This window comes from Schistocerca americana, chromosome 1 (assembly GCF_021461395.2).
Source record: "Schistocerca americana isolate TAMUIC-IGC-003095 chromosome 1, iqSchAmer2.1, whole genome shotgun sequence".
Lineage (NCBI taxonomy): Eukaryota > Metazoa > Arthropoda > Insecta > Orthoptera > Acrididae > Schistocerca > Schistocerca americana.
Genome location: NC_060119.1, coordinates 626,329,867 through 626,342,924, shown reverse-complemented (window position 1 = coordinate 626,342,924; position 13,058 = coordinate 626,329,867). Strand labels below are relative to the sequence as shown.

General features: G+C 39.7%; 1 protein-coding gene across 1 annotated transcript in view; it reads right to left on the bottom strand.

Annotated features, from left to right (window-relative positions):
- Positions 1 to 13,058, bottom strand: part of LOC124607456 (serine/threonine-protein kinase fused) — a 209,860-nt gene that overhangs the window by 167,457 nt on the left and 29,345 nt on the right. The window contains exon 3 of the mRNA XM_047139794.1: positions 2,854 to 2,999. Coding sequence (XP_046995750.1) covers positions 2,854 to 2,999 — 146 coding nt within the window. The remainder of the gene's footprint in view (positions 1 to 2,853; positions 3,000 to 13,058) is intronic.

Here is a 13,058-nt window from a genome sequence, read left to right as displayed (position 1 = left end):
AAGTACAGAACTCTGTGTAGCAGTTGGTCACACTGTTACGAAGAGTGCTGCACGCCGTGTGTGTAAACATGCACACGCCGCACTGAGGCGCTCAATCTTGGTTTGAGAGCCATTGAGAATGGGGCTCCTGTTGAATGTCACTGCTAAGTGTGAATTGCATGCAGTTACTAGGTTTTTGAATGCAAAGGGCACTGCACCGATTGAAATCCATTGCCAACTGACCGAAGTGTATGGTGAGTCATGCATGGATGTCAAAAATTTTCGTAAGTGGTGTAGAGAGTTTGCAGCTGGTAGGACTGAAATTCACGACAAACAAAGAAGCTGGAGGCCATCAATTTCTGAGGAGACAATGTCAAAGGTTGAGCAAAGCATGCATGAAGATCGGCGGATCACCCTGGATGACCTCTGCACATTGGTTCCTGAGGTTTCCCGAAGCACCACTCACAGAATTTTAACGGAAACACTGAACTATCGGAAGGTGTGCGCAAGATGGGTGCCACGAATGCTGACTTAGGACCACATGCGGCAACGAGTTGATGCTTCCCGTGCATTTCTTCACTGCCTTGCAGCCGAACAGGATAACTTTCTGGACTCATTTGTCACGGGTGACAAAACATTTGGCCGGAAAGGTGAAAGAAGAGGTTCATAACTTTCTGAACAGCACGGTGGCAAGCTGGTATGACATGGGCATACAAAAACTGCCACAGCGCCTACAAAAATGCATAAACAGAAATGGTGATTATGTCAAAAAATAGCTAAATGTTCAAGCTGTAAACTGATGTAAACCATTGTAGAAATAAACAGGTCTATGTACTAATAAAAAAATAGGAGACCTTACTTTCGGGATTACCCTCGTAAAAGCACTAAACAAGGAATATCGAAAGTTAGGATAGTCTTTCACCTATCAAAGGCAACTGCAGGTAATGGACAGTTGGAGTCAGGTACCTCGTGAATGGCCATTGCTCATAGCAGCACATAAAGCTGCAATCTTCAATGGATCAAATTACACAGAAACTGGACAGGAGCAGACTGGGGCCGTACAGTGCAGCCCAATGAGTTCTGATTTTGTTCAAATGTGTGTGAAATCTTACGGGACTTAACTGCTAAGGTCAGCAGTCCCTAAGCTTACACACTACTTAACCTAAATTATCCTAAGGACAAACACACACACTCATGCCTGAGGGAGGACTAGAAACTCCACCGGGACCAACTGCACAGTCCATGAATGCAGAGCCTTAGACTGCTCAGCTAATCCTGTGCGGCTTCTGATTTTGTCTCTTCATGAATGTTGCAGGACATCAAGTGCATGGACAGCCAAATGAGGTGTTAAACCTACAATGTGAGAAATGTGTAATTCAAACTTGACATGTTTCTGTGGTATTTTGGATGTATTTTTCATACCAAAACTTGGGGGACTCATTCAGTTTACCATGAACATGAGACAGGATATTTATTTCAATATTTCTGGTCACCAGTTTTTGCCCTTTCTTCTACATCTATATGATGTGTACGCTGTGCGCACTCCCATTCGTGTTCATCATCATCATCATCATCATCATCACCATCACCATCATCTGTTCATCAATCCAGAAATGAATACATGCAAAATTGATGAACACTCGAGTGTCCCAATGCAAGTTGATTGGCCCACTAACTTAGCCTACCTTAATCCTACAACGAAAGTCTGGGACTATTTGGAACAATGATTGAAATGTAACAATCAACATCCCCTCGGTTTTGTTTCGATATAGGATCTAATCATCAACAAGTGTCCTTACTAGATACAGCATTCCTGAAGAAATCTGCACTCTTTTCTGCACCTAATTGTTGTTTGTTTTAAAATAAATAGCCATTATTTGTAAAAGAAAAAAAAAGTATATGCTATGTACCACCCTTTTATACCATGTTTACACGATACTACTGCCATCTGTATATGGGATAATCACTATGTTGTGACTTTTTCACCTCAGTCTATATGGCAAGTGTAGAATTGGAAATTTAAGAAAAATGTAGATAGTTGCATTCTGAAACACCTTTGAACATTTGTAAAGGCTTTAAAATGGTCTACTGAAAAATCAAGAAGTTGTATATCCCTTTTTACTATAAATACAGTGGTATGTTTGACTTGAATCATTATATCCAGTGAGTGTCAGATCTCATTACAGAGTTAGAATGATCAGCAATTGTGAAGAGCAATATTTTCCACCTGTAAAGCAATCAACTGATGAACTTGCAAAAGTATTGTACCATAGAGAATCACATGACCTGAATAACCCACTGTGCATTATAAAACATGAGAAAACCAAGGGTAGTCAGGATCTCATCTGCTTGGCACTGGTGATCTCTGCAACTTTTTCTGCATCGACATATGTGTTTGGAAAGCCACTATTCAGTACATATGACATAGTACTTTATACCAGTATCACCAACTGTCTGTGCTATTCCATTTGCAAATGAGATGAAGAAAAAGTGTGTGTGTGTGTGTGTGTGTGTGTGTGTGTGTGTGTGTGTGTGCGCGCGCGTGCGCGTGCGCATGTGCATGCTCATGCTTGTGTGTGTTTTACAATAAATAACCATTATTTGCAAAAGAAAAAAAGCATATTGCAGATGTGATGTGTTTATTATTTTACAGTGATTTATTTATATATTTTGATTAGTTATAGAGTACCATAAATTGTATAATCGCCTTGTCCAATGGTGCATCATGTATTGATTGTAATACATGTAATGGTTGGTAAATAAATTAAAAAAAAAAGGTTTCTGTCACTAATTATTTCGTTCTGCAGACAAAACAACAGAGTTATATCTTGTGTAAAAAGATTATCAATAAACATTAAATGAAATTAATGTTACCTGTGTAGCACCCTATGAGAATGAAGATAGTAAAGGGCTGAGACTAAATCACAGGCAATATTTCTTGCTCGGTCCTCAGGCAAGTATCCTTCTTTACTCAGGATTTCAGATAACTCCTTGTCCGCATATTCTGTTACTACAACAATCTGGAGCATAATGGTATTGTAAATTAGATAGTATCTCAAACTATCATCAACAAGGAACATGTAATGTCTTTCAAAATTCACTTTAAATACATCTAGTATGTGTAGAGGACACTAGGTAATTTGCATAGCAGCCAACTTATTTCAGGAATAGAAAATGAGAACAAGTTGTAACAGAGATGTTAAGTCACTGACTCTGATTTGAAGTTAACTCTTACAGAGCTGAATTTTTTCTGGAGGAAAGAAAATATTTCTTTACGTAGTGTTACTCTTATGTGAGTTTTCAAACTGATTTTAGATGCACAATTTATAGAAAAATACGTACCCATTTTCAAACCATACTTTGTATACTTGGCATCATTTTATAGACTAAAATAACTAATTACGAAATATTATCTATTCCAATAAATAGTAAAATGAACACTGAATAACTACCCTGCAAAATAACAATAATAACATTCAATTATACAGTGGAACATAGTAAAACAAGCACATCTGTGTATTCTGGTGGCCGTGAGTTGCTGCACACTGCTAGGTTGACTTGCTAATATTTTCACAGTGATGTACAATAGCTGGCAGTACTTATACATGGCGAAAAGGTAAACATTCACAAATGTGTACCTCAGGTTTACATTGGGAAAAGATGCTTCTGTTGCAGCTAAGACACTGCAAAAGTTAATGTACACAATTGTAGCCAGAAGGTCTGAAAAGGTTAAGTGATTTAAGGGACCAGTCTAAAGATCATCCATTAAATTTTCAGTAAACTATAAACTTACTAATAGACAGGGCACTTGGCTACGACTTATCTTCAGAAGGTGAAATTCCAATAATGTCACTAGATTCATATAAAAATACAAAAAAGTATGCTATCTTGCAGGGAGAAAAAGGCGTAGGTTGAGGATGGTTAGAAAGAAGAGGTAGCTCAATCAGATTCCAGAAAGAGAATTGTGTAGATAACTAGATGCACTGACATTTGGTCTGAAGATGATATGTAACTAAAACTGGTCACCAAGTATAAATACATAGTGACTTGGACTGTTTCAAGATCAGTCTTTGGCAGACAGTCAGTGTAGCTTTCTAAATAATAGGTCTAAAATAATTAACAAAAAGTTGATCACAAATTTAAGTTCTATTTTTTTAAATTAAGTAACAATTACAGAATGTGGATGCACATTTGAATCTGATGTAGTTCATGTATAAAATTTAGTTTCTTTGGTTTAATTTAAATATATAATCAATTTGTCAGTGCTGCATAGCATACATAAAAACTTCCGTATGACCATATTATACAGTATAAATACAATAACATATTTTTTTTATTTCTTAATGTCCACCTAGACTATTATAATGACATTTGTATGGAAAAACAACAGAAGTTAAAGTGTCATCATCTTATCCATCTCCATCTCCGCCGCCACCTGAATTATTTCTCCAATACAACATAGATGTCACAGACTGATGGCATCAAAGATGCCAATGGCAGACATGAAATGACCATTTTCATATGGACTGATTTCAGCAGGGATTTGAGATTGTTAATTCACATGAATTTCATTCTTGTAGATACCACTTTTAAGCTGACATCTGTTTGTATCTAATCACCAGCCTTAAGAACATTGCTACTACCATATCAGGTAAGAAAAATGACCTTTGCTGAGTATCATGACTGGTACAAACCTGGGCCTTAAACTAAACCCAATGGAGCCAGCTAATACTCAAAATACACTGAAAGCTGATCAGTGAACATGTTCATGAAACAGTTTCTATAATACTCCTTGACTGCATGCAACATTTCTACTACAGAAAGCGAAAGACCTCAGCATAATCATGAGTATATGGAGTTGGAAGTACAAACTATAAGAAACATGTAGGAAATATTGGTCTTACATAAATGCAGATAAAAAAAAATCTTATGCATGTAACCAGGTCTTACAAAACTTTACTACTGTGTTGTAGCTCAACATGACTCTAATTATGAAAACTCTGCATGAATCAAGCAACTCACAAATGCATTATAAGGGGTGTGCGTGTGTGTGTGTATGTGTGTGTGTGTGTGTGTAGCACAGGGCTGTTTGATCACATCAGTCTTCCTTATGTTCAGATAACAAACATGGTTGTGACTGGATTTGAAGTGTGATTTTTGCACACAATTGTCTTCATGGGTTTTTCATTCACTCTGCAGCTCTCTTCAGTTATCAAATTCTTATCATCATTCCATAACTGCAATCAAAATCATGCTGCATTCAAGAGGACATAACAACTTAATGCATTTATTATTAGCATAGTTTCCCTCTCAGCACACTCCACTTGTCTGTCTTCTCTCCAACAGGTAACAAGTATTTCTGTCTCAACATCTTTCCTAGTTTCCACACCCATAACTATTTTAGTCCTCCCCTCCCCCTTCTCATCTGCTGACCCTATTATTCCTCGCTCTTTCCTGGAAAAGTCAACTTCTCCAGACTTTATTCCTTCTTACTGCTGACATGCATTTCTGTTAGCATATTATTACGCACATTCCATTCTTTCATCATTCCTGGTACTGATACTCGATATGTCAGGATATAAACAGGCTTGTTACTAGATAAAAAAAAAAGATACACATGAATTTCCGTGCATTTGTAAAAGAGATTAAGAGTTTACACCATATAAATAAGATTACATACATATATATAAAAACAAAGATGAGGTGACTTACCGAACAAAAGCGCTGGCAGGTCGATAGACACACAAACAAACACAAACACACACACAAAATTCAAGCTTTCGCAACAAACTGTTGCCTCATCAGGAAAGAGGGAAGGAGAGGGAAAGACGAAAGGATGTCTCCTTCCCTCTTTCCTGATGAGGCAACAGTTTGTTGCGAAAGCTTGAATTTTGTGTGTGTGTTTGTGTTTGTTTGTGTGTCTATCGACCTGCCAGCGCTTTTGTTCGGTAAGTCACCTCATCTTTGTTTTTATATATATTTTTTCCCACGTGGAATGTTTCCTTCCATTATATTGAGATTACATACATACCTATTCAAAGTGTTATTGGAGGGAGTTAAGAAAATATATACCATTTTGCATACATATGCTGGCCACCACAATTTCTTTACTTTTGTTATATGGAGTTTGTAGAAGAATCTCTTATTTGTGAGTTTACACTGTTTTACTTGTGTCTAAGAACTCCTTTACATGGTAGCAACAGGCTGAGAGCAGATGACATCTCTGGTTTTGTTTGAAACTGGGGAGTTTCTTACTGCAGTAATGTGTGCACACTTGAAAACCACATGCGTCTGCAGTGTGTTGTCATCCTCGAGAGCGCAACGCGAAAGAGCAATACTGCCTGCTGCGCTATGCTCACTCTCAGTTATCATGTTATTACTGCTTGGATACATTTGCCTTATCTTATTGTGTTCAGTATATGTTAAGGTACTTCACGTACATGCCACAGTCTAATGAAGTTGTGCTAATTCTTGGTTGTGTTGGTGTCCAAGTTACAACACAAGTGATGGAGAGTGTGGGATTGCTCTCCACGCAGTTTTCATTCTCTGGTTGGCCCTTTGTTGCATCTGTGATGTCTGACAGTACTGCTGCTGAGTTTTCACGCTGGCTAGTTGATCAGCAAGGGTTTCTTACCGTGGCATTGCAGCATATTGGTCAACGGCATGAGGCATTCGCCACAGTGCAACACAATACAACTCAGGTATTGCAAATGTTTGCCTCTGTTTTGGGCAGTTCGGGTCCATCTCTGACTATGTCACCTGCTGCATCACCTCTTGTTTTGCCTGTAGCTATTCAGGTCTCTTATCCCCTGCTGTTCCTGGCTTACAATGAGTGTCAAAGAACGGGAAGCCTAGAAAAAATGGTTGCAGCATGCCCCTTTATGCTGTGCTTTCTTTTTGTCTTGGTTATTGCCTCACAGGTATGAACTCCTTTGCCAATTGTCCGCCCTGTATGATCAATCTTCACTCACTTTTCATAACAAGTTCGACCTTCTGTCTGAATACTACTGTAAACGGACACGTGAGTTGAGTTCTATCGGTGTTGCAAAAAATAACTATATGATTTGGGCAGCTGAGCTTCATGGTTTAAGCCGTCGTCGTCACTTTGTCACTGATGTACACAATTTTTTTATTATTCTCGTGTCAGAAACATACAGGTACATATACATACATTTTACACATTCATGATTAAATTACTTTTGACCAAAACTTGGCCACTTCCAGTGCATTTTCTGTTGCTTGTTGAAGGTCATCTTCTGTACAGGAGAATGGACACAATCGACACTGAAACATGTGCCGGACTGTCTGTTCTTCTCCACAGTCACACTGAATATCATTTGGATCAGTGTATCCCCATGTTTCCAGGTTAACTTTTGATCTTCCAACTCCAGATCTCAGTCTATTCAGGGACTTCCTTTCCCTGTCATGGTCTGGAGGTAAAGCTTCAACAACTCTTTTCCAACCAGGGGAAAGGTAGGTCATAGCCCTCCATAGTTGTAACCTAGCTTTTTCAGCAGTGGTTCTAAGTTCCTTTGATGTCTCAATAAACTCTTCCTTGACTTCAGTCATGCCCATACAGAGGATGAGTAATTTCCTGTTCCACTGCCTTTCTTTCCTTGTTCGCAGCTACCTCTCTTCGGACAGGTGGTGGTGCTATTTCTGTGAGGTGGTAAAGGCATTCGAATGGAATGGGTTTGAAGTAACCTGTTATAATTCTGCAGGTTTCATTGAGAGCTACATACATCTGTTCGATATGAGTTGAATTATATCAAACAGGACAGGCATACTCTGCCACAGAATAGCATAGTACCATTGCAGATGTTCGGATTGTTTCAGTTTGACTACCCCACTGTGATCCGGCCACTTTCTGCAGGATATTGTTACTGGTGGAGACTTTCGACTTGCATTTCATGCAGTGCTTTTTGAAAGTGAGATACCTATCAAGTGTCACTCCTGAGTATTTTGGAGTCTCTTAGTGTTCTAGTTCAACCCCCAACCATAGTATTTGCAACTTGTGAGTGGCTTCCTTGTTTCTCAAATGTAAAGCACATACTTTGGTCTTTGAATGGTTTGGTTCAAGCTGGTTTGTGTTGTAGTATCTGGATAGATCTTCAAGGGCACTTGTGTGGTTGTCCTCCAGTGATTCAAAATCTGTCCTCTTGGTGGCTAGAGTGAGATCGTCAGCATATAAGAAGCTCCTGGTCTTTGGGCCTATAGGTTGGTTGTTCATGTATATATTAAGCATGATGAAATGTTTCTTGATGCAATCATTTGGTTTTGGTTGGCCCCTGATCTTGAGGTTCATGAATGGGCACTGCAAAGAGAAAATTGCTCCCTCTCCAACATTCTGACTATTGCCCAATCGTCTGAGGTTTTGAGGGCTGCGGATACTCAAATTGAATCACGGTGTGAGGTTGCAGAAGTTCAAATCGCTTCCCCCTGCCGTTTATCAGAAGGTTCACAGGGGGATGATATGGTGGCAGCAGTCTGTGCACGAGCAAAACACCATGGTAACTGGGCCAACAAACTGTGGCAGCAACAGTTTATTGCAGACACTGACATGGATGTCAATTGTCTATTGGCAATCTCTGTTGCAACCAATACACTTCTTATTGATGTCAAGGTTTATCAGAAGGTTTTGCACATGCAAATCAACACTGGTGCTGCCATGTTATTACTCAACTTGCAAATGTACATGGACTTGGGTTCTCCGTCTTTAGAGCCAGTGTCATGTACATTAGTCACACACAATAAACAAAGCATTCCGATATTAGGCAGTGTCTCGGCTCAGTCCATATAAATCTGTGATACATCTGCTCACTTTTCTGGTGGTGAACAATGCATGGACCAAAAATTTGTTTGGTTTGGATGTCCTTAACGTTTTTGGGTTTACTATTTCTGGTTAAGTTAAACTTGTCTCTGATCAAGTGCCTTGTACACACCATGCCATGTTCTTAATTTTCTACCTGTTTTCTGTGGGCTGGGAGAGGGCCTATAATTTCGAAGCAAACATCACCATGAAACCTTTGGCCAGATCCCATTTCTTTTGGGGTCGCCCAGTGCCAATGGCACTCTGTGACTAAGTCAAGGAGGAGCTCAACCGCCTCATGGCCTTCAGGGTTATCCAACCAATTGCATCCAGCAAATGGGCTACCCCCTTACTCATTGTCAAGAAGGCGTTGGGACAGTTATGCCTTTCGGGCGATTTCAAAGCTTCTGTTAATGCTCAGTCTATGATTAACATGCATCCCATGCCACGCCCCAACAAACTTATTGTTTATCTTGGGTTTGAGGTTTCTAGAGCTGGTAAATGTTGACCATCAGGGTCAACATTTAGTGTCAGCAACAGACGCATCCCAGCATGGGCTGGAGGTGGTGTTAGCTAATAAATATTCTGATGGCTCCAAGTGGCCTATTGCATACACATCAAAGAAGCTTAATTCAGCTCAGACTAGATATTCACAAACAGAGAAAGACAGATCACAAGCCATAAGTTTTGCTGTTTAACCACTCAATGTCAGTGCCAGGCAAAGCAGCGCACATCTTCAATGTTGGACGCCATTTCTCTCTTGGTACAAGAACAGGATTCACTTCTGCCCCACAGTTAAACATTCAAATGCTGACATGTCAGCTATCCATTCACAGATCCTGCAATTGCTGCATGCTGCTCACTGTGGGTATCATGCACCAAGGTATTAGCTGACTGTCATTCTTTTCGGCCTGGTTTAAATGGCAACATCACTCGTTCGGTTACATTATGTTTTAAACAGGCAGCGCAGCAAGCTGCCCAGTCAGCAATGTATCTGTGGTCACAAACTTCGCGGGCCTGGGACCGTCTCCACATTGATTTCACCAGCCCTTTCATTAATACATAACAGCTAATAATAACTGAAGCATTCTCTCGGTTCCCATATGTTGTTCACTGGCCATCAACTTTGGCCTATGCCACTGTGGCAGCCCATCAAAATTTTTTTCCATCAAAGGACTTCCAGCAACACTGGTCTTTGATAAAAGCCCTCAGTTTGTGTCACAGGAGTTTGCCTCCTTATGCAATGCCTGCGGGATTCACCACATTTTACCACTGCCCTTCCAACTGCAGTGCAATGGTGAGGCCAACAGGTTAGTTACAACATTCAAAAAGCAAATGAAAAAGAATTGATTTGGTCCAATCTGACATTGTCTTGGATCAATTTATGTTTTCCTATTAGTTCATGCCATTTTGCAACAACAGCCCTGCCGGACTCCTCCACAGGTGTCAACCCTACACATTCTGGCATCTCCTGCAGCCTGGTCAGGGACACCAATCTATGCAGCCATGGTCCCATTTCTGGCCTGAAGTGTCTGTCTGGGCATGCGGGTTTTGCGTCGCCCAAAATGGATTCCCACCATCATTTCCCAACACCGTGGACACCGTCTCTGCAATGTTCATACAGAAGAGGGCCTCTGCGAACGTCATTGTGACCAGTTGCGCCTGTGCCTGAATGACCAGACAACCCCAACCGGGACATCATGTTGCTACACCAGGTCACCTGATGTGGCAAGATCCCTGCCACGACATATGAGAGGTCCTCCGTCACTGGTGGATGAACCTGGTCTAGCTTCTCCAAACTGCTACCAGTACCGATGCAGCTGCTGTCCACACCGGGGCCATCTCCACTGCTTTAGCTGCCAACTGCGGGGTCACCACAACCATCAAGGTTCTGGACCTGATGTGGGCATGGAGCTCACGCTGATGTCACCCATCCTACCAAATGGGTTGACAGGAGAAGGCAGACTGTGACGCTGCCCACACCCCAAGTACTTCAAACCATGCTCTCCAGTATCAGCACTTAATCTCAGCCAGAGCTTCACAGAGGAACATGCCATGGACATCATGTATATCCGAGCTGTTTCTCAAGGGAAGAGGAATGAAATAATGCATGCACAAGTTACTTAAAAGCCACTTGCATCAGCAGTGTGTTGTCATCTGCAAGAGAGCATTGCAAAAGAGAAATACTGTGAACTTCTGATAGAGCCCGCCACTGGCAAGTGCCTAATTAATCCCTACCACACTGTACTCATGCTCAGTTATTATGTTATCACTGCTTGAATACCTTTGCCTTATCTTATTGTGCTCAGTATATGATATGGTACATTCCACAGTCTAATAAAATTATATTAACATTCTTGGTTGTGTTGTGTATCTAAGTTACAACAGTTATAAAATATACATATATATTAACAAAGTTGCACAACCCATTAACTCCCATATTGTGAGCTATGCAGATGACATGTCAATCTTATTCTATGGGAGCGAATCTAAAGAGCTAGAATCTCTTGTTACTAGTGGTGCAACAGACGTAACAAAATACTTCAATGATCAGGGACTCAAGGTGAATGTCACCACATCTCAACTACTGACATTTAAAACAGGCAGTTCTCATCACAACAATATGAATAGTGTGTGTAATATCTCTGCAACAGAAAATGGTAACTGTAAATTCCTGGGTGTATATGTTGATGAAAATTTGCGGTGGACATACCACATTAATTTCGTATGCGGAAAAGTCAGTAGTGCCATGTATCTCCTCAGCCAGCTCGCAAAGATAGTTCCTAGCCAAGCACTGAAATTAGAATATTATGGAAACTTTTACTCCTTTCTCAATTACGGAACTGAACTATGGGGCTGTGCAGCTGATGTACATTTAAAAAGAAAACTACTACTACAGAAAAGAGCAATGAGACTTATACATGGGATGGGACATGGAGATTCATGTCGTGAAGTGTTTGTGCAGCACAAATATCTGACAATATATTCTCTGTACATCTTCAAAATAGTTGTATTTTTTATAAGTCAACCAATAGAAGCTATCAAGGGCAGTGATGTACACGATCACAACACTAGAACAAAGTGTAACTATTTCTGTAACAGAACAACGTTAAAAATGACTGACAGAAGTCCATATATCACTGGTTTGATTTGGTATAACAAGCTACCAAACTCTCTAAGAATGTACACGGGAAGCATTTTTAAAACAAAATTAAAATATTTTCTAATAGAAAAATGTTTATATTCTTTCAATGAATTTTAAGATATTGATTGTAACATGAGGCATTAGCATATCAGTTGTAATGTGATAAATGTAAAAAATAGACATAAGAAGCAACAGCTACAGAATATAGTGTATTTTTTAAGTATAAATATAACCATGGTATTAAGTCTGACGTTTGCAAAAGCCATTATTACAATGGCTCCACACACAGAAAATGTAAATAAAAAATAAATAAACAAACATATGGTTAGTTTAGGTTCCTTGTCACTGAAGTCAGTCTGTGTACATGTGGTAGTTTTCTTTACATCTTGTACTGAAATTATGTATATTTTTGTTCATCAGAGTCATGTAGTTTATTTTTAGAAACGTAATAGCTTCATATATGTGCAGAGCAGGCACTGTCAATATTTGCAATTCTTTGAATTTATTTCTGCAGTGCTGCCTTGTTGACAGGTTTCCAATGCACCTAAGACTTTCTTTTGCAGTTTAAGTAATCTGCCTACGTGTATATTAACGGCGCTGCCCCACACAGGTATACAATAGGAAATGTGCAGATAAATTAGATGCTAATAAACTTTCAGTAAAGTGTCTTGATCAAAAGTTTGTGAGATTTTTCTCAGGAGAAATATATCTGTGTTCATTTCTGAGCATACTATTTTACTCATGTGTGTCTCCCTTGTCATGAAACTGCCCACAATCAATGCCAGAAACTTGCTGCAATTTACTTCTGAAATACCCGAGTCCTGAAGCTTGATATCAAGACCATCTGCTTTGGCTGCCTATTTACTTGTATTCTCATGAAAGTTGTTTTACTTCCTTTAATAAAAAGGTTGCATCTACCAAAAAAACTTGTATGCCCTATCTCAACACATTCCTCATTTCAAAGTCCTTTGCAGATTTCCTGGTGACTAGTAGAGCTGTGTCATCAGCATACATGAAAAATATTTCATTTACAGCTTCTGACATATCATTTACATGTAGAATAAGTAGTAATGGTCCTAATACCAAGCCTTGTGGTACATCAAGTTTTACCTTTTTGATAGTAAA